The following is a 21,899-nucleotide window of genomic DNA, read 5'->3' on the forward strand; positions in this document are numbered from 1 at the left end:
CATAGGAGCTACAGCAGAGCAAAGGCCAGCCATGCACACCGGCAGCCCTCCGGCCTGGGAGCGAGTGAACACACAAATACATAGGCCTACAGTTTTTACTTCTTAAATAGGACAGTATGCATGTCAGGGAGTGGGTTCGGCCAGAACCCCCCAGCTAATTATATCAACTGGTCAAATATCTCTATCTTAGGTGTGGTCACAAAGGAGACACAGTAGGTGTTCTGACTTGCTCCAGTGGCTTAGCCTATATATGCCTATAGCCTGCTAACACTCTGAGTTGTTTGGACATGTTCGAACAGCTAGTCATTTACTTAGAGAAAAAGACAATTTAGGTCTCATGCAGGGATAGCAGAAAATGTGGTTCACAATATTCTTCAAATGAAAGAATGGCTTGTAGTTCAGCATGCTAACTTTCCAGGGAGGAAAAGGCTGTTTCTATTAGCTTGCAATCCCCATCATGAGAATGAGGTGGCCATGGTGGAATCCTGAAGTGTCCAATGATATGCAGCAGAGTGAGTAGGCTATATAAGGGAATAAAAAATGTCATATGAAATACAAAATACATGTCAAAATGATCTTTTTACTTTTAAAATTATATTAACTCCTTATTCTGATTAAAAATAATGTCCTTTATTAGTCATTGTAGAATGGGTCATCAAGTAAATCAATCAATTCACAAATCAATTTACATCATGTAAATCAATCAAGTAAATTACTTGCCGCATCACTCGCATTATATAATATTGTTTTACAATTAAAAATCACACCCGTGTGAAGTGAGTGGTGCAACTCCGTGTGGGCGTCCCCAGAAGTTCCAGACCCACAGGAACGCGCCCAGGGTGCCGGCCCGGTTCCGGGCGCAGGCGGTGAAGGTAAGTGATCCTTCTATCTTATATACATGAATCATGGCTAATTTATACTTTGATATATATGATTTATTCATTTCTTCGGGTTAAACTCCTGACCTGGTCTCAGACAATGAAACTAGACTGATCTGAGATCTGTATTTTCATCCTGGTCTTCTCTTGGGCCTAGTGGTCTGATCTTCATACTGATAGACTTCACCATCCACAGGTGACCCCATGAACCCCAGTGGACTCTACTAGAAGAAGGTATGTGATCAGTTACCCACGTATAAATTCCATTGGGATTTGAAGCACTACAAGCGTAGTACCAGTACCCTCCGAGACGCTCTTTAGCACAGTGTCCTGCACCATAGCTATCCTGGTCTTTGTCTTGAGTGGAGAATTTCTGTTCATTGTGAGCCATTAGTGCTTCACCTGTGTAGATAGAGTTCAAAAGGGAAAGTAAGTTCTTTACAATGAAAAAAATCAATAATAAAAGTAATTGTCTATTACCACTACTATTGTTACTATTGTTACCAGTTAATCTTCCAAATAGTTGATCCGTTTTTAGAAAATTATATATGCATGTGTGGATTTTAGTGACTGGGTAATTGGCTGGATTATGATTATGAGCTTTGGTATGGTTATTTACACAGGATATCATACAACCAAAACACACACCATGATATAATTTAACTAAGAATTTACCCTTTTTTAATTCAGCTCAAATTAACACTCAGGATTCTTTCGTGTGATAGTCATTATTTGTGCAGATAATTTCTCCTAAACATACCTGCTGAGCCACCTTTGAATTGATCAACATGTAGCATGTATCCATAGTCCTCTGAGTCGATGTAAAACGAGTTGTACTTCGCGAATGCAGTGTCCCCAGTAAAGTCCGCCATGTCCGCTCTCAACTCACTTCTTTTGAAAGTCAGATAGTAGAGATTCTCCAGCCCTACAGTACATGAAGACATACAAGCACATGTAGAAGTTTGACAGTTTAGGCATTTTTATATATTTTTGGCTATATGGACAATATACCAGTGGTAAACAAGACTATCACAATTAAAGTAACAGTTTAGGCATTTTTATATATGTTTGGCTATGGACAATATACCAGTGGTAAACAAGACTATCACAATTAAAGTTATGTGTCTGTCTATCAAGCATTTAATGTCAAGTAGTTTATGGTTACATCTCTGCTCCTGTTGTTGATAAAACAGTTAGTGAAAAACATTGTAGTGCAGCTTAAAACAGCAGTTGAGTGCAAAAAAGTGCAAAAAACCTTAAGAACGTTTAATTAAAAACCTAACGACACTCATATTAATAAATAGATAAAAGATAAAACGATAATTAAGTCCGGTGTGTCCAGAGTGTACAGCCAGTCCTACACTACTGCTTATTTAGCAGTCTCACTACCGTGGGGAAAAAGCTGTTTAGTGTCCTATTGGTGGTACTTGGGATGCTAAGAAACCGTTTACCAGGGCGAGGGTTTCTGCAGGCCTTGAAGAGTTTATGGCTGGGGTGGTAAGTGTCTTTGATGATCCGATTCGCTTTGGCTGTGCATCTTTTTTCATAGAGTTCTTGGAGGGATGGAAGTTCACCTCCTATGATGCGCTGGGCCACTTTCACCACCCTCTGCAAGGCCCCCCTGTCGAGTGCGGTGCAACTGCCATACCAAGCAGTACAGCAGTACAATAGCACGCTCTCGACCGTGCTGTTGTAGAAGCACCTGAGGATGCTGGGGCTGACACTGAACTTTTTCAGCTGCCGGAGGCAGTGGAGGCGTTGTTGGGCCTTCTTTGTCACGTGTGTGGTGTGTGTTGACCATTTAAGGTCTTGAGTGATGTGTACCCCGAGGAACTTGAATTACAGCAATAGTACAGACCTGGCAATATAAAACAGTCCCATTTTAGAACATACAAAAATAAAACAGCAGGCTTACCCCTTGACAGATCGGCTCACACATCCTCCTCTCTACAACACTCTTGGCAGTGTTGTGAGGCCCCATGGATTTCAGACCTGCTACCTGCCTGTTCAGAAAGGCTTTAAATACCCCTGTCACTTATTTCCCTCTGCCTCCCTCTAGGGGCTACAAATAGAACACTAAACATCCTTTTTGTCACATCATCACTGTGGTAAAGACAGACTGACTTTCTCACTCATGTCTTTTTACCCTCAGTATTTTATGTTTCAGTACAGTTTTGAACATTATTTTTGAACGGCTTGCAAAAGAAGAATACAACTAAATCATTTCATTTCTGTTCACCTAGCTCTCATCCAAACGAACTCATTTACAATCTCAACACGGGTATATTTTACCCAATGTAAAATATTCCATACAAAATATGGAAAAAGTACAGCATTACAGATACTCTTCTTTAATATTTCATCATGACTTTTCACACCAACAAAACAGTGAAAAAGTGGGTATTATTTAAAAAATATTCCTGAAAACAATAATGGAGCTGGGAACTTATCCTTTGGTTCACCCATTACTGGGACATGTGAGAATGGTCCAGTGAAGAAATAAAAAGCTCATTGTGGGTGTATGGGATTTTTCTCTATCACTCTATCACTAAACACGGGTGAAATTCACCCAAACACCTGCCTGTAGAAAAAGACAGGAATGTGGGCAGTGATAAGAGTGATAACATGTGGTATAGATGTTATTTTTAACGGACATGAATACAGGTATACCTTGACACTTACTTGCCCTTTTGTGAGCCTTGGCCTTGGACACAAAACGTTTGAAAACCACTGATCTATTTCATTAGTCTTTATTCTCTGTAGAGTCTTTGACAACTTGTGTGAAGAGACTAGAGAGTGTCTAACTTGAAATCGCTGAGAGCAAGAAAGCGATGAAAAGGAAGCTTCAGAAGGAAAAAGTGAAAGAATGGAAATATGGATTGAGAAGTCGTCACACAGCCTTCACACAGCAGCAAAGAGAGAGCTGCAACAATCGGTCAAGGCCAAAGCAAACCAAACTGAGAAGGAAGCAGTGGAGAGGAGCCATGTTGCGCTACAACCTCTATGGCTACAACTGAGCTGGGGTCAATTAAGGCTTCAACTGATGCACAGGTGCGAAGTTCCCACAAGTTTACTTTCCGGGATTTGACAGTCATGAACACACCGTTTTTCCAGTCAGTCAGTGATAAAAGTATTTTTGGATAATGTGTACGTGTACGGTAACAACCATATATAAAGGACCCTCACGAAGTACACAACCTTCCTCCCACCCTCCTCTCTGAACCAAGATGGTAAGATGTATTTCTCTGACCTATTTTTATTACTTTTTTGTGTTTTTTTTTTACTTTACATTTTCTAAGTTTACACAGAAATATAGGAGATGAACTAAAAATGTAAATACAAGAATCAGAATCAGACAGAATCAGACATCCAAAAAGAAAATGGATATTCGGATATTCACTATTTACGTACATAAGTGTGTGCATGTCTAGGTCTAGAATATTGCAACTGGCCCTGTGCGCTTAATGTTATTGTTATTTATTGTATGTTGTTTGCATAATTATTGTTATAAGTGAGTTATATTGGTCATCGTGGCCATTGACAGCAGACCAGGAAAAATATGCTAGCTTCATCCAGTCTTTTCTCCTACAGTCACTATATGAAGTAGTGTTTGTGCTGTGTCTCCTGTCCTCTGTGGCTGTGAGCTCCCTGCCGATGGACTGTGATGATATCTACACCATTCACGGCGCTTCCAGTGGGGTCTACAACATCTATCCTGTTGACGCTTATACTGCTGTGAAGGTCTACTGTGACATGGACACTGATGGAGGGAGGTGGACGGTAAGAATAGTTCAATGTCCTGCAGGATCTATGCTTGTGTCTTTATTTTACTGTAATGTAATCTTGCATTATGCAGAAAAAATTCTACTGCATTGAAAGTGTTGAAATGTTATACAGTACCAACAGTGAAAATATATAAACATATTAGACACGCATCCTTCATACTCCTATCACATCTCTGCTTTAACTCTTTCTGGCTCTGTCTTTTTGTTTTTCACTAATTCCTCTCTCTCTGTTTTACTGCTAAGGTTTTTCAAAGACGGATGGACGGCACAGTGTCATTTTACAGACCCTGGGACCAATACAAGAGTGGTTTTGGCAATGCTGAGGGAGAATACTGGCTAGGTGAGAAATTACAGTAGGCCTACTGTATGTTGAGTAAACAAGGGCTAACAACAGGAGAGATGTACGCATAAACTACTTCAAATCTAATTAGAGGAATTTGTGACAGCTTTCTTGTACCATTGGTATAAATAAATATCATGGCCAAAATATATTTTTGCACAACTCCTATGCCTAAACTCTCAAACTGCAACATGTCCGTGACTGTTTGTAGGCCTGGAGAATCTCTACCATCTGACTTACAGAAGAACCGAGTTTAGAGTGGACATGGAGGACTTCAGTGCGATCGGGAGCAAGGCATTCGCCCAGTACAGTTCATTTGAAGTCGACTCAGAGGCCTACGGATACATGCTGCACGTTGATCGTTTCCAAGATGGAGGAGCAGGTATGTTTGATAAGTAGAAGTGATTCCCACAGATAAATGCAATCACATATCAGTAACCTGACTGTTAATTTGACTTGAATAACAAAAAAATGTGTTGCTTCACAATAGAGGAGAGAGAGCTTATACAGGATACAGAATAAAGTGAAATTGGACATTAATTAAAAACAAAGGAATTATTAGGCTAACAGACAAAGCTGTAAAATGTGTTATCTTTCCTGTTTAGATGAAAGATTATGTTCTGTTTATTAAACTACTACTGGAATATAGAGTTTTAACATTTTAACAAAATAGTTTTTGTTTCAAAAGACAAAACGTAAAATCACTTACAGAACTTTTAAATAAACATGTAATAATTAAGCATGTTGTATAGAGCAGTATTTTAAAAGAGTTGCTATTATTTCATTTTTGGTAACTATATATGCTATGAAGATACGCAATCTTTTTAACTCTTTCCACTCAGGTGACTCACTAAGCCACCACAATGGGCGGAGATTCTCCACTCCAGACCGTGACCAAGATGATGCCTCCAATCATTGTGCTAAAGACAACCTGGGAGGGTACTGGTACGGCAATTGTGACACTTCAAATCCCAATGGACTCTATCTGTTGGCCGGTGACACACGCACCTTTGGTATTGAATGGGATTCATGGAAAGGAAGCGGAGCACCCAGTCTGAAGTCTATCAGTATGAAGATCAGACCACTACGCAGAAGAGACTACGAGGATGAAGACACAGATGAGTAGTTCCAGTGTGGCAGAACAGTTCTGTCTGTGACTTGAAATACATGTGTTATACTTTTAGCCTTAATGTCTTACTGTACCATGTGCGGTTTACATTTCTGCATAATTAAGTATTCAATCAATCAATGTCAGCACTCACATTATTAAAGCCCAATTCATATTTGTATAAAATCTCATATGATATGACCCAAAAATAACAACGTGAAACGTGACACGATACAACACGATGAAGTATAAATTATCCATTGCAGCATAATACGTACATAAAGATCACTTAGATTAAATACAGTCACCACAGACCACCCTAATTGTCATAATCCTTCCTGATCTCCTGATCTGTATTCATTCATTCATTCAGTTTGTTTTCATGGTCAGTTATTCTCCTGTCATTTCACATCCTGTCACTGACACATTATATTCCATCAGTCTCTCAGTATACACTGGTTCAGTTCCACACTGTCTTTCTTACATTACACTAAGACTTCTAGCAATTACTGCTTGCCTCCTGAACCTTCCTGTCTGAACTCTGAACTCCTGCCTAACTGAGTCTGACTCTGTTGTATCTACTGGTTCTAACTCTGAACTGTTATTCCCTTCTATAATGGCTGCAATAAAAGAACATTTATTTCAATCAGACAAAGACTTGTTTGCATTATTTCCCCCCATGCATTTCTTATATTTCTTATAAATACCATTTTGGTGCAGTCAATTCATAATTCCAGTTTCTATATATTCTATATATTCATATCTGAGTCTAGCTCTGGTCACAAATCAATTTACATCAATTCATGTAAATCAATCAAGTAAATTACTTTGCCGCATCACTCGCATTATATAATATTGTTTTACAATTAAAAATCACACCCGTGTGAAGTGAGTGGTGCAACTCCGTGTGGGCGTCCCCGGGGGGGTCCCCAGAAGTTCCAGACCCACAGGAACGCGCCCAGGGTGCCGGCCCGGTTCTGTGTGTGGAAGTGGATTTGTGGGTGGGAACATTGCACCTGTGCATCAGGAGTTGGACTCATGCTCAGCCATACAGTAAGTCTTGGTCCCATTACTGCACCCCTCAATGAAAATAACACATTTTCAACTGGAAAACAGTCTGGTTGTTTTCTATGATGTAGATAGTGTTTCCACTTTTATGAAACACATTTAATGATTCCCATGTCAGCAACAGACACACGCACGCACGCACGCACGCACGCACGATACAGTGTTGGCAAGTGTGTGTGGGTGTGCCAACTGTCTGAGAATTTGTTGAGTATACCAACTGGACTCAAGGACTTGTTTGTTCTGTCCAATCTATCATGGAGGTATGGATTAGAGATTAAAAAACTTCATAGCACATAAATAACGAAACAAAATTAATGTCTAAAGATTACAAACTTAACTTTTTTTAGAAAGGGGCCTCTGCTCTGTTGTTGGTGGATCAAACTAAGATAGGATACACACACATTTCATTACGACCACTGAAAGAGAACATTTAAGTATAATAGTTTTTTAATGAACATGAATAACAATTCATCCACAGATCTAGCCTTTAAAAATGTGAGGAATATAATTATTAGTCTGTAGGCAGATGACCGCCATTGTGTTTTTGTTGGGTATATCTTTTTACCCTAAACTTATTCGACAGCCATTACTTTACAGTGTTGCAGATGAGATGATTGCTAGCTTTGCTGCTGTGTAGTGTGTAGAGGTATCAGGGAATGTTATGCAACAGAAATGTTGAGTGTAGTGGTGTCTAGTGCACTGGTTCTCAACCTGTGTGCTGGGGACAACTGGTGGACCGCGAGGATATTGCAAGTGGCCCCCAAATAATTGACAAAACATTAAGATTTCAATCATGTAAAAATAATAAATAAATAAAAAGTAATGTCCTTTTCTTTTTCTTTTTTTAACCTTGAAAAGTGTTTGTTTTATTTCTTGTACTGGTTTGTCTTCGTTTTTGTTTTGCTCTTGTTTTTCTTGAATGTATGTATTTTCGATTGTTGTTTGGAAAATAAAAACAAAAAAGAAAACCTTGAAAAGTGACACAGCGTCAAGTGCTGAGTCAAGTAGCTCGTCCCTGTTCTAGGGACAAACGTTCTGTGAAACAAATTTGTGTTGCATTGCGACTAAATAGACTGAGGTCACTAGAACTACATTTTTCCAATGGGGGATCCATGCCGTATAGGCGTATACCTGTCAAGTCTGGGGTCACAGAGAGAGAGAGAGAGAGAGAGAGAGAGATAGAGAGATAGAGAGAGCGTGAGCGAGCGAGGGAGAGAGAGAGAGATCAACTCTCACATACTGTCTAGTCAATTAATAGATGCACCTATCACTGTGTTTTCTCTCACAGTTTTCTAAGCTGTTGAGTCAGGTAAACGTACATTGTTCTGAGGCCAAAAAGGTTTGAGAACCACTGCTACGTGATGGAATAAAGTACAATGTCTGGCAATTCTGGCATATGTCAGAAGGGCTGGCCAGTCATGGGGCCGGGGCTAAGCCAAAACAATAAGACCTATTCCTTTGCCAGTCCGTGCCATCACACTGCCATGCCCCCTTCCAGAGAAATGTTCAATCTCATACTCTTTGTATTTCACTTTTTATTACTTTATTACTGATGTTAAACCAAACCAGGATCATCTTCAGTACCTGCAGTATAAATATATCCGACTATATCATGTGTAAAACATAGAAACTCAAGTCCAATATGCAAAATTGTTTGTTAGATGTTATGGGTCCATTTGGTCTGATTTGTACACTCAAGAGTTAAATCAACACTGAGATTTGACTGTGTAGCCTGACTTTCAGGAGACGTTTCTGTGTCACCATACTAACAGTAATTATTACAACTTCTCAGGTGGTAAAGCGCAGCTGGATGGTGAGTTCCTCTTCCATTAATTTTACTTTTGTTAAGATAATCATAAACAATCCCACATTGTATGACTCAATAGAATCAGCTTTATTGGAAGATCAATGTTTTAAGGAAAAAAGGTTGAAATTCGTTTGTTAGTTCCCATTGTGTCTGTACTGTTACACCCAACGTGACTCTGCGTCCTAATTGGGCTTCACAGCCAGCTAAACTCTCTCCTATAAGTCTCCTCCAAGGAACAGGCAGAAGTGTTGTACATGGACTGGATTTAATATAGGAAAGTGTGAAACTGAAACAAAGAAATACAGAGCACATATAAATACACAAAATACAAACCGCTTGTTAAAGGTAAGAATAACAAGGCAGTATAATGTAGGTATTTGGTACAACTGTAAAGAATCAGCAGGTATAGGACAAGTAATGTAAATACCATCCCACAAAAATAATAAGTAGGCCCAAAGCCTGAACTAACATCCCTGCCATGCATGGCAAATAAACAAGCAGGTAGAACATATCAGAACGAAAATACATTGCATGGATGCAAATGGGACGTATCCTCAGTGATGTATCCCAAGGTCATCGGGGTTTCGGGTCTCGCGAACATCATACCCCTCACTCGGGTGACCCAACCGGGGTGATCAAGTCCCGACTTACGTCCCAGTAGCTTCCCTCGATCAGACCCACTAGGGAAAGACCAGGGCCACACAATCCGTTGGAACCACTCCGGAACTACTATGCCGGGACTGAGAGGTACAATTCTGGCATGTGGAGGGACTAGGCTCTGTGGGTTGCCTCCTGTCCGGGCCCCTCCTACGTCTCACCAGGTCCACTCCTGCTCTCACCAGGAGTACAGCGAGGACCTGTGCGTTGCACCAGACTCCCAGCTCCAGACACTTCATTCAGGAGTGGTGGATTCTTGAGGCGCAATGGTTCTGCAGGCTCCACCTGGGCAACGGTGGTACTGCAGGCTCCACTTGCAGCTCGAATGGCCCTCCTAAAGGCCTCATTGAAGGTTTTTGGGCTTCCTCCTCACGGAGGATGCAGGCTGGGGCGCTAACCCATACTGCTCCCGGGATGCCGTCTACATTCCGGCTGTCACCCGTCTCTCCGATGGTCACCAGACAATACCTGGTTGTCACAGTCTATTCCTATGAGTCACTATAAATAGAATACCTCAGAACGAAAATACATTGCATGGATGCAACTGGGACGTATCCTCAGTGATGTATCCCAAGATCATCAGGGTTTTGGGTCTCGCGAACATCATACCCCTCACTCGGGTGACCCAGCCGGGGTGATCAAGTCCCGACTTACGTCCCAGTAGCTACCCTCAATCAGACCCACTATGGAAAGACCAGGGCCACACAATCCGTTGGAACCACTCCGGAACTACTATGCCGGGACTGAGAGGTACAATTCTGGCATGTGGAGGGACTAGGCTCCGTGGGTTGCCTCCTGTCCGGGCCCCTCCTACGTCTCACCAGGTCCACTCCTGCTCTCACCAGCAGTACAGCGAGGACCTGTGCGTTGCACCAGACTCCCAGCACCAAACAAGCAACAGAGCAGTGAATGGTGATGGAAAAGAAAAGTTAGAGAAGTTATCAATAATGAATATGAATGATTTAATGATTTCATTTATTTAAGTGTCATGCCACCTTGTGACACCTTTTCACACAAGTTACAATAAACAGTTATACACTTAGTTCTTTATACTTCTACTACTGATCGCATACTACTGATCGCATACAACATAAATACAAATACAATAAATCAAAACAAAACAAAACATAAAACAAAACACCGTAACTAGCATAAATATCTCTTACTGGCTGTACATGGCCTTTTTCCTCAGGTCCCATGCTTTCTCTAGATAATTTGCCAATTTAAATAAATCTTTTTCAAATAAACGGTTAATAAGTTGTGCATCATTCATATCCATCATATTAACATAGTTTATATTATTAAACAACACTTCTCTAACCGCACCATAAAAAGGACAGTACAACACAAAATGACACTCATTCTCTATTTCATTGAGATCATATTGAATACATATTGAATAGGCTACATATTGAAAAAGGAGCGTTTCCTGATTTTACATGTTTCATTTTCGTTTTGTTACATTTCTTCGTAGTGTGCGGCGTGGCTCCACTCAACAAGAGGATCATAGGAGGTTCTGATGCTGAACCAGGGTCATGGCCCTGGATGGCCAGTCTGCACTCTACAGGCTCCCATCGCTGTGGAGGAACCCTCATTAACAACATGTGGATCCTGATGTCTGCTTCATGCTTTGGATAGTGAGATTTGACTATGCATTATTATTGTACTACTTCCTAACCCTGCTTATAAACTCAACAATGTAATTCTTTTAAAGATGACTTTCTACATCAGTGTTGTACACGGTAATTAAAGTTAATTTAAGTGTACATTTGCGTGTGCTGTCCGAATGAAGTTAGCAATCTGGATTGTACTATAGATATAGGCCAATAGAGAGATCTCTCTCTCTTTCTCTCTCTCTCTCTCTCTCTCTCTCTCTCTCTCTCTCTCTCTCTCTCTCTCTCTCTCTCTCTCCTCTCGTCTCTCTCTCTCTCTCTCTCTCTCTCTCTCTCTCTCTCTCTCTCTCTCTCTCTCTCTCTCTCTCTCTCTCTCTCTCTCTCTCTCTCTCTCTCTCTCTCTCTCTCTCTCTCTCTCTCTCTCCTCTCTCTCTCTCTCTCTCTCTCTCTCTCTCTCTCTCTCTCTTCTCTCTCTCTCTCTCTCTCTCTCCAGTTTCAATATCAGTGAGGTCACAGTGTACCTCGGACGACAGACCCAGGAGGGTTCTAATCCCAATGAGGTGTCCAGGACCAACCCCCAGCTGCTCGAACACCATGACTTTAACAATAAAACTAAGGACAACGACATTGCTCTGCTAAAACTCTCCCCTCCTGTAAACTTTACCGATTACATCCGACCAATCTGTCTGGCAGCAAATGGAAGTGACTTTAGTGCTGGCAGCACCGCCTGGGTTACCGGCTGGGGCACAATCAACACTGGAGGTGAGACGTACGTCTTCATCAAGTTCAGCGATTATAAATAATATGAAATGTGTATGTGTATATGGCTGACATTCTGTGGCAAACCTTTTCTGTTTTCATTCTACTACTACTCCTTGGCCACCTGTATCTACGGTTTCTTTTGTAAACTGTTCTCTTAATAACCCCCTTCCTGTTTACCCCAAACTGTAGAAGTCAAGACCTTTATTCAAAAAAAAACCCATCTCTTTTCTAGTTCCCCTACCCTCTCCAAAGAGCCTGCAGGAGGTGGATGTGCCCTTTGTGTCCAATAAACAGTGTAATGCTGACTATGTAGGAGAACGAGAAGTCACTGACAACATGATCTGTGCTGGTCAAGAAGGAAAGGGCACCTGTTTTGTAAGTATTTTAAATACAGTATAATGTTCACCCTATAAGACACGTGAGGAATCTATCCTTAAACAGGTCCGTGGATTATAACCTTATTTTCCTTAATATAGCATGAAGTGAGTCGCGATGTCCAGGCAAAGTCCTTCTTTTATTCAATCAAGGCATATCCCATAGTTACATCAAGTTACACGCATCAAGTCATCAAGTCCATACAGCATTCAGGCCAGGCCAAGCCTGTCCTCTCCGTTCTCCTCCAACCAACCAACCAACCTTCCCCTCCCAACTCTCCTGTGTCCCATCTTATACAATTCTAACATGTGGGTGTCACTGTGTGTGTGTGTGTGTGTGTGTGTGTGTGTGTGTGTGTGTGTGTGTGTGTGTGTGTGTGTGTGTGTGTGTGTGTGTGTGTGTGTGTGTGTGTGTGTGTGTGTGTGTGTGTCAGTTAAGTCAAAGACCCCCACCTGTGACAGGCACTATAATAATAGAATGCCTAACTGTAGCCTCCTATCATAAAGATTGGCCCAGGTCAACCAGGAAGCCCCAGGTGGTCTTCCTGAATAGCCTAGGTATTTCTACAGCTGCCGTAAGGCAAGGCTGTGGTCGCTGACCCTACCCACAGATAGCCTTTAGTTCTAGTGGGTCACTTTGGTGAGACACTGGAGTGAGATCAGACTGCAGAAGTTAAAGTTATATGTACAATTGTGACTAACCATGTAGTAATGCAGATGTTATGATTCATAATACACCACATATTCCCCCCTACTAATAGTCCTTAATACTATTAGTATAACATATGAATCATAACTTTTGCCCAAAATATTAATTTTCCAAAAAATGTTCACTTTTTTTCCTTTTTCCCCAAAAATCCCCAAATGTTCAAATTAAACTGAATCCCCTTTTGTAGGTACCTCTTCCCCCCTGGACACTATTCAGAAACTGAAACAGTTAACACAAAAACTCAAAATAAAACTAGTATGATCAAACCTAAAACAGAAGAACAAAATCAAAAGCTATGTTATTTGGCATCTGTTAGACAATGACCCTATCAGTCCGAAGCTGTTTGTTGTCACACCCAGCTTCTGTAAATTCAAGTGAACTGTTCCTAGGCTAATTCCTATAATAAGAATAATATTCCCTTCTCCCCCCCTTCTTAGTTAGTGAGCAACTTGCATGGAATATTAATGGACAGATGAATGGTCCTGCAGAAACCATCCATCCGACTCCTGATTCGGAAAGTTGCACACAAACTAAGAACTAACATGTAATACTCATGGTGAGTTTCTAATCCGTATTAACATTATCCCCATCAGTTCAACATTGTCTGCAATATATTACCGGTACCTAGTAATAGCAGAATAATGGACAGGAGACAAAGTAATATCGGACATATTATCCTACCTTAGGCCTATTTTAACTAACAATTAAACAACATTTGTATTACTAAATAGAATATAATTCTCATTTTTGGATTGGATTTCACTGTAATATTCAATGAAGTTATCTAAAATGAACTCATATTATTTCCATTAACTATTATTTTTAAACAAATCAACCAAAATCTTTTCATTCCTAAACTGAAGTACCCCTTTTCATTACAAAGTCTTTCTTTCCCTAAACTAAACCTCAAAGTGTCAAAAGCAAAATGTCCGTCATGCCAAATGCACAATACATTGGGTCAGTGTCAGATGACAGCTAGGTGACAGATCAAAAGCCATGTGCTTTCAACAGCACAGAGAGGGGCGTCTCAGCGTGCAGCCTCTCAGAGTCTCTCGCTGTGGTCCCTGGTCACACTGTCCAGAAAAATGACCAAATGTACCACAGTTATGACAAACTCCTTTCATCCTACAGCTCTCTGGGCCATGACGTGTCCGCGGCAGTACTCCCCATGGTGCAGCACACTGATAGGATGACACCTGTTGTTGACTTGGTGATGCCCTCATTCTCCATGGCAGCACTTCTGACTGCTGCTGCTGAAAAGGTGCAACTTCTGGCTGGACAAGTCTCTCTTCTTGAATCTTTTTCAGCTTTTCTTCTTGTAGTGACACCGTGTTCTCATTCATTTGTCGAACAAGGTCCAAAGCTTTGAGTATTTCGGACTCCTGTTTTTTCCGGAACAGGTCGACGCATTGAACAATATGGTCTGTGTAGGTCTCCAAAGGCAGGGTTGAAAGGGAGACCACCTCCTCTAATTTAGTCTGCACGGACCAGGGCAAACCTTTCAGAATCTTGTCCCTAACCAGGGCCCGCTCGTGACCTGAACGGCTGGCATCGTTCCCCGTTACATCCATCCACGTCTGGTGCACACGGGCTACATATGAGCGTGGATTCTCGTTGTCAGCCAAAGAGTCAATCAAAATCCTGTCAGGATTGAGGTCTGTGGGGTAAAGTTCCCTTAGTGCACGATCCAGGAACCCCTTGTGTCCCACATACAAATCTGCGTCTCCTACAGCGGTGTTGACATAAGCCTGCATTCCCACACGGATCAGGAGGCTATTCAACTTCTGCATACCCACAAGGTGTGCTAATAATTGTTTCATATCCCCTACGGTTAGCTGAGAACCCACCATAAGTACGTCGAGTTTGGCCATCCATGCGTAAGCCCCCTCCTGCAGTGGCGGCAACTTTGTCACCAAGTCCGTCATGTCCATATTAGACCATGGTCTGTAGTCAAGATTCTGTCCTCGGACAACCACAGGCAGTATTTTAATGGGCGCAATCATCACCTCCTCTTGTTCGCTTTCGTTGAAGTCCTCTTTCCTCGTCCTCTTACTCCCACTTGTCCTCCCATGACTTTGAATCCTTTTCCTCCGGTCGGTCTGTGTAGGCCTAACGTCCTCGCCATAGTCATCAGAAAGAGAGTCAGAATCAGAGTCAATGTTCATGTCCGCGCCAGGGCGGGCTGCCCTTCTGTAGACGTCATCACCTCCACGTGAACTGTCTCTGTGGCAGCCTGTGGCAGCCTCATCCTGCAGGTCACCCAAATCGAGGATCAAATGTGCCTCTTTCATCAGAATTTCACTCAACCGTGTTTCTATGGCACGCATAGACTGTCTTTGTGTCCTTAATTCACTGGTCAAGTCCTCTTTCAGGCAACGTACCCGTTCCAGCTCCCTCTTAACAGAGCTTTGAGTGTCGCTGTCATCTGGCCGTTGCTTAGATGGCCTCATGTCCCTGTTGTCCACCTCAGTCTGTGCTGAGTTGTTGCTGTGACCCTCAGTGTCAATGCACTGGTTGTCTGTGCTGCAATCAGCGGAAATCTTCTCATCGGGCAGTACTGACACAGGAGACAATGGTACGAACAATTTCCTGCTCATGTCCTCACTGTCATAAATTCTGGGTGATACACTCTGTACTCTGACTGCAGTCTCCTCTCACCTCACACAGTCACCAACATGCATACTCATTTGCATACTAGCCCCAAATAATGAGTAGATAGTCACACAGTCATACAAACTCACTCCAAGGAAAACATGTAATACTTTCTCTCTCACACCATCCACACAGCAAAATGTAACATAAAGAAATGAGAGACAAACTACACATAAAAATAAACATAGAAATGCCTCTATATATATTTTTTTTTAGACTAGCAGCTCACTGACTTAGGGAAGAGACCCCCCGTGATCATCTCACACCCACGTCACTCACTGTCCTCATTTACAGGTACATGTAAGCAACGGTTGCTGTAGTTTTGTCCCTAAGGTCAACTTACTTATACAGACTATATATATATTTTGACTAAAACTTTTAGGCTTAACAATCCAAATTAACCTATGTAATTTTACAAAGGATAAATGAAATATCCTAAATGTGATAATTTACAATGAGAAATGTATTCTCATACTAAACTCTAAATTAAGCTTGAACCCCAAATTAAAGCCAATTTAACCTGAATTAAATCCCCAATTTAATATCTATATTCCTCCCCCCTCTGAAACACGTTTCACATGTTTCAGAAACACCCAAAAGAAAAAAATTATACCAGAAGCCAGCCCAAATTAAACCACCCAAATAAAAAGTAAAATTCTCCCCACTACCACGCCAACACATATATGAACACAGACTCACAGACGCAAACAAACAAAACCAAACAAACAAAGCACAACCATACTGTACCATGCACACACTACCGTTCAACTCCTAAACTCCCTAACAGAAGCTCACCCCTCAGTCCTCACGTAACACCAGGCCTCAACAACAGACTCTTCTCAGCATCATTGTCAGTCTTGGGGTCGCAGAACTCACTCCAAAAAAAAGAAAAATTAAGGGAAATCCACAGATCCTCGCAGGTTCGGTTTCCGTGCCGTAGAATATCACTCCACGTCATCAAGACCACGCCGGGCGCCACTTTGAGGAATCTATCCTTAAACAGGTCCGTGGATTATAACCTTATTTTCCTTAATATAGCATGAAGTGAGTCGCGATGTCCAGGCAAAGTCCTTCTTTTATTCAATCAAGGCATATCCCATAGTTACATCAAGTTACACGCATCAAGTCATCAAGTCCATACAGCATTCAGGCCAGGCCAAGCCTGTCCTCTCCGTTCTCCTCCAACCAACCAACCAACCTTCCCCTCCCAACTCTCCTGTGTCCCATCTTATACAATTCTAACATGTGGGTGTCACTGTGTGTGTGTGTGTGTGTGTGTGTGTGTGTGTGTGTGTGTGTGTGTGTGTGTGTGTGTGTGTGTGTGTGTGTGTGTGTGTGTGTGTGTGTGTGTGTTTGTGTGTGTGTGTGTGTCAGTTAAGTCAAAGACCCCCACCTGTGACAGGCACTATAATAATAGAATGCCTAACTGTAGCCTCCTATCATAAAGATTGGCCCAGGTCAACCAGGAAGCCCCAGGTGGTCTTCCTGAATAGCCTAGGTATTTCTACAGCTGCCGTAAGGCAAGGCTGTGGTCGCTGACCCTACCCACAGATAGCCTTTAGTTCTAGTGGGTCACTTTGGTGAGACACTGGAGTGAGATCAGACTGCAGAAGTTAAAGTTATATGTACAATTGTGACTAACCATGTAGTAATGCAGATGTTATGATTCATAATACACCACACACGTTTTCAGGTTTGATCCAGTTAGGTATAGTTGACCGACCAGACACAATTTGAGAGTGATTTGTTCAGTTTGTGCTAATATGGCTATAACTGAAGTTTTAATTGAAGTGATGGTGAGGACTTATAACGGTACGGTCTCCCCTAAACCATCTCGCTCCTCGATTCTTTTCCACCGACCGCTCGGTCCGACGGTTCTTATATTCTTTATTTTGTTTTACTGAGAATAAGGTTAGAAATAACTTTAGGGTTAGTGATGTGGCAGTTTTGTACACACTAAACGCGTGAAGAACCATGAGGCAAGCTTGATGATGGTTTATTTAACGTGCACAGGAAATACATGGATGCTGGTTCCCCAACAACCCAGGCACGTATGCCCCAGCAGCTTAATGTCAGAATAAAGAGGTACAGTTTATATAGCGTTAGTCCCGCCCACAAGGAGGACCCCGAGAGACGGGTCTCAGAGGAGACGGGAATACAGACAGGATGAAAACCATTTGCTTACAGACAAAAGGAAGGAAGGGGGGTGGGGGGGGGGGGGAACAGGTGAGAAGGGGGTTCTAGGTCACCAGAGCCAAAGTGTCAGACACACTGTGTTCTCACAGCATGGTTTCAGAGCTTCAAAGTCAGTAGAGATGGTCACAGGTGACAGGAAGGCATTGTGTATAGACAGGCCTTGGCGTTATCTGGGAGCTGTGTGAAGACCCTATTTGAGTGAATGCATGATGGGAAATTCCTCATCATTAGGCATGTAGTTTTACTGGGGTTAAGGTTAGGAATAAGGTTAGGTTATTAGGTATAGGTTATCAGACACAAGTAGGATGTGCTTAAATTCATATTTAGAAAATGTTTCAGATGTTTTCAATTTCTGAGATGATGGAATGATGATGGTCATGGAAAGGGAACCTTCTGAAAGCTTCATGGGCAAAGATAATTAACTTCAAAATCTTTAAAAACGGTCAAAATGACATCTCAGTCATGTTAGTGTTATTTAAGCATAATTTACTTCCCGGGGCGAGTTGGTAAAGGGGCGAGTCGTTTGGTATTCCTTATAACCACTTTCATAGGTAGTAGTTTATGAAAGAACATTTGTAACATTAAGATGAATTAATGGAGAGGATATTGTTCGATGCAGTGTTAACCTGAAGACACACCTTTGCTAAACTCCCTGTTGGATTGCAAATCTGGTTACAGGCTAATCTTTGACCATGTCATTGAAGTCATTACTGATGCTGCAGGGCTTTTAAAAAGCTTTGGACAATGGGACTGAAAGCTTTGGACAATGGGACTGAAAGGGAATCATCATAAAAATAGTTACCTATCTAGTTATTATTTATCAGTAACTATGTTTGCTTTATTGACACATTATGATGATGTCTTTTTAAATTCAAACAAGAGAACACAGGCAAATCAAAAAGCTAAAATACATTTGGACTGAGGCCAATTCTAAAAACGCCTTCTAAATACTGAGTTTTCTGAAAAGTTTCAGATATTAATTCAAAAATTACAAAAATTTTATGCTGCTAATATACTGTAAATATCAACAAGAACCCCAAAGGGGCTCCCATCTAGAATGGGTTAACACACCAGTCGATATAGTAAATACATGATTCGTATTGGAATATTTAGTGATGGCAAACATCCATTTTGTCTCTCTCTGACAGGCAGATTCAGGAGGCCCATTGGTGGTCCAACAGGGTAAACGTTGGATCCAGGCTGGAGTTGTGAGCTGGGGTGACCCTGCTTGCACCGTACCTATCAAACCTGGGGTGTATACCAGAGTGTCCCACTACCAGAGCTGGATCGAAAAACAGATCACATCATCAAAACCAGTGGCTCCCCTGCCAGGATTTGTTTACAACTCCAGCAATGCGATCAGCGGAAGATCCAATGTATTTGCCATGATCCTTCTATCCATTTTACCCCTTGTACTCTCTTTTTACAGTCTGTGAACTGTTCTGAGAATCTAGCATCATAGACTGATTGTTGATTTATGCTGATTATGGAGGGGATGTAAGCTAGGTTTTGGATTGAGATCTCTTGAATGTTAATACCTGGCATGAGACATGAGAACAATTGTTTACTGAAAAGAGCACTTCAGCCATTCTGAACCTCATCTTAATGTATGTGAAGATACCGGTATGTTAGCCTATTATGTCCTCACGAATGCTCATTACAAGGTGGCACCATTTCCGTCTACTCACTCTGTGTCTCTGAGGAGGGCTGTGGATATTTCAGAAACCCACATCATCGGTTGGGATTCTAAAGGAAAATACAGCCTCTCTCTTCCTAGAAAGTTAGCATGCTATTGCTATGATTACCTTCCAAAGTTTGAATAAAAAAAGAAATAAAATGGCCGGAACAAAGTAGGGGGAAACTATTCTATTATTTGTGGAATAATTGTGCCCAATCTTTCCAAAATCTAATAATCATCTGTACTTTTGAGGTTACACCATTAGAGACATGGTCAAACACCATAGGCACTCCATCTCCCTTTTCCTATCTGAGTTGCTTTATATATTGGTAGTGTGAAATAAAAAGAGTGACTCCTACAACATAATTGTCACACCCTCCTCCTTAGGAGAATAAATCCACCGGTTATTACAATATATTTCACGTTTTATTCCTTTCTATATTATTATACCAAACCAGCATATTATATATTATTATACCAAACAGCATGACACCTACAGTATACAGCAAAGTCCTCTTATCTCCCTCAGCATAGTGGCTATACACATGTCAATTGGCTGTCCCATAGAACACAGCCAAGACCGGCATGAACCTAAAATCCCAGTGAAATCCAAGACAGCAACTGAGGGAGCAGGCGGTTATAGCATTATAATTATAAAACACAACTTATTAATTCCTGATGCTATCAGGTTTTATAATTAGCAGCTGAGGAGACATACAATATTTACACTTGCAATTTCTGCACATTTCTGTTTAATGATGTATTTGTCACCCATGTGATGTGTATTGTTTGCTTTAAATGCTTCTTCTATGTGTGCTTCTGGCCAATGAGGGATAATAAAGATGAACTTGAATTTAGTTGACTTGCAGAGCGATCATAATCTGTTGGAAAGATCGAGATGACAGAATCAAGAAGACCTGATCACAAATAACCGCGAAATGTCCATAGTGACTATAGATAACAGAAAGGTACAAAATATAACTGAGAAATGTTACATCTTGTAGTTTTAACAATTTCTTTTCGCTGTGGCTGCATAAATGTGAGTAGCCCATTGCAACTTTTACAACTTGTAGATTGGCAGGTGGCCAAGGCCAAGGCCCTTCTCATGTGACACTGTAGCATCAAAACATTGTGTTGTTGCGGTCGTGTGAGGGTTCTTTTGAAGTTGTGGTAATGATTTACAAAGAATGGTATAATCAATGGGATGCCCTGTGAATTAAAATCTAACATTAAGCTTCGAAACAATATGCAGGTCTACATCAATATGCACGTCTACATCACCTTGTGCAATATTTCTTTACTATCTGTACATCTTTGCTGTTGGACAGAACTTTGTTTTTTTGTAAATGAATGCCTTATACTTGATCATGTAGCGTCACAAAAAGCTCGAAACCTGTCGCCAAGCGAACAACAACCTCATGCACTGCAATGTGAACCTGAACACCATCCATATGCACTGTGCCACCTGAACACCATCCATATGCACTGTGCCACCTGAACACCATCCATATGCACTGTGCCACCTGAACACCATCCATAACAACCTCATGCACTGTGCCACCTGAACACCACCCATAACAACCTCATGCACTGTGCCACCTGAACACCACCCATAACAACCTCATGCACTGTGCCACCTGAACACCATCCATAACAACCTCATGCACTGTGCCACCTGAACACCATCCATAACAACCTCATGCACTGTGCCACCTGAACACCATCCATAACAACCTCATGCACTGTGCCACCTGAACACCGTCCATAACAACCTCATGCACTGTGCCACCTGAACACCATCCATAACAACCTCATGCACTGTGCCACCTGAACACCGTCCATAACAACCTCATGCACTGTGCCACCTGAACACCACCCATAACAACCTCATGCACTGTGCCACCTGAACACCACCCATAACAACCTCATGCACTGTGCCACCTGAACACCACCCATAACAACCTCATGCACTGTGCCACCTGAACACCATCCATAACAACCTCATGCACTGTGCCACCTGAACACCATCCATAACAACCTCATGCACTGTGCCACCTGAACACCGTCCATAACAACCTCATGCACTGTGCCACCTGAACACCATCCATAACAACCTCATGCACTGTGCCACCTGAACACCGTCCATAACAACCTCATGCACTGTGCCACCTGAACACCATCCATAACAACATCATGCACTGTGCCACCTGAACACCACCCATAACAACCTCATGCACTGTGCCACCTGAACACCATCCATAACAACCTAAAC

The 21,899-nt window shown here is 41.7% G+C and overlaps 1 protein-coding gene across 1 annotated transcript; it reads left to right on the forward strand.

Annotated features, from left to right (window-relative positions):
• Positions 1–3,881: 3,881 nt before the first annotated feature.
• On the forward strand, positions 3,882–6,129 carry LOC306937045 (microfibril-associated glycoprotein 4-like; the record flags this gene model as incomplete). Its single annotated transcript, XM_079520720.1, has 5 exons — positions 3,882–3,929; positions 4,470–4,658; positions 4,907–5,003; positions 5,215–5,385; positions 5,846–6,129. The coding sequence occupies 5 exons, from the start codon at positions 3,882–3,884 to the stop codon at positions 6,127–6,129; spliced, it is 789 nt and encodes a 262-aa protein (XP_079376846.1).
• Between the last annotated feature and the right edge of the window lie 15,770 nt (positions 6,130–21,899).

Source organism: Electrona antarctica (assembly GCF_951216825.1).
Source record: "Electrona antarctica genome assembly, chromosome: 14".
Taxonomy (NCBI): domain Eukaryota; kingdom Metazoa; phylum Chordata; class Actinopteri; order Myctophiformes; family Myctophidae; genus Electrona; species Electrona antarctica.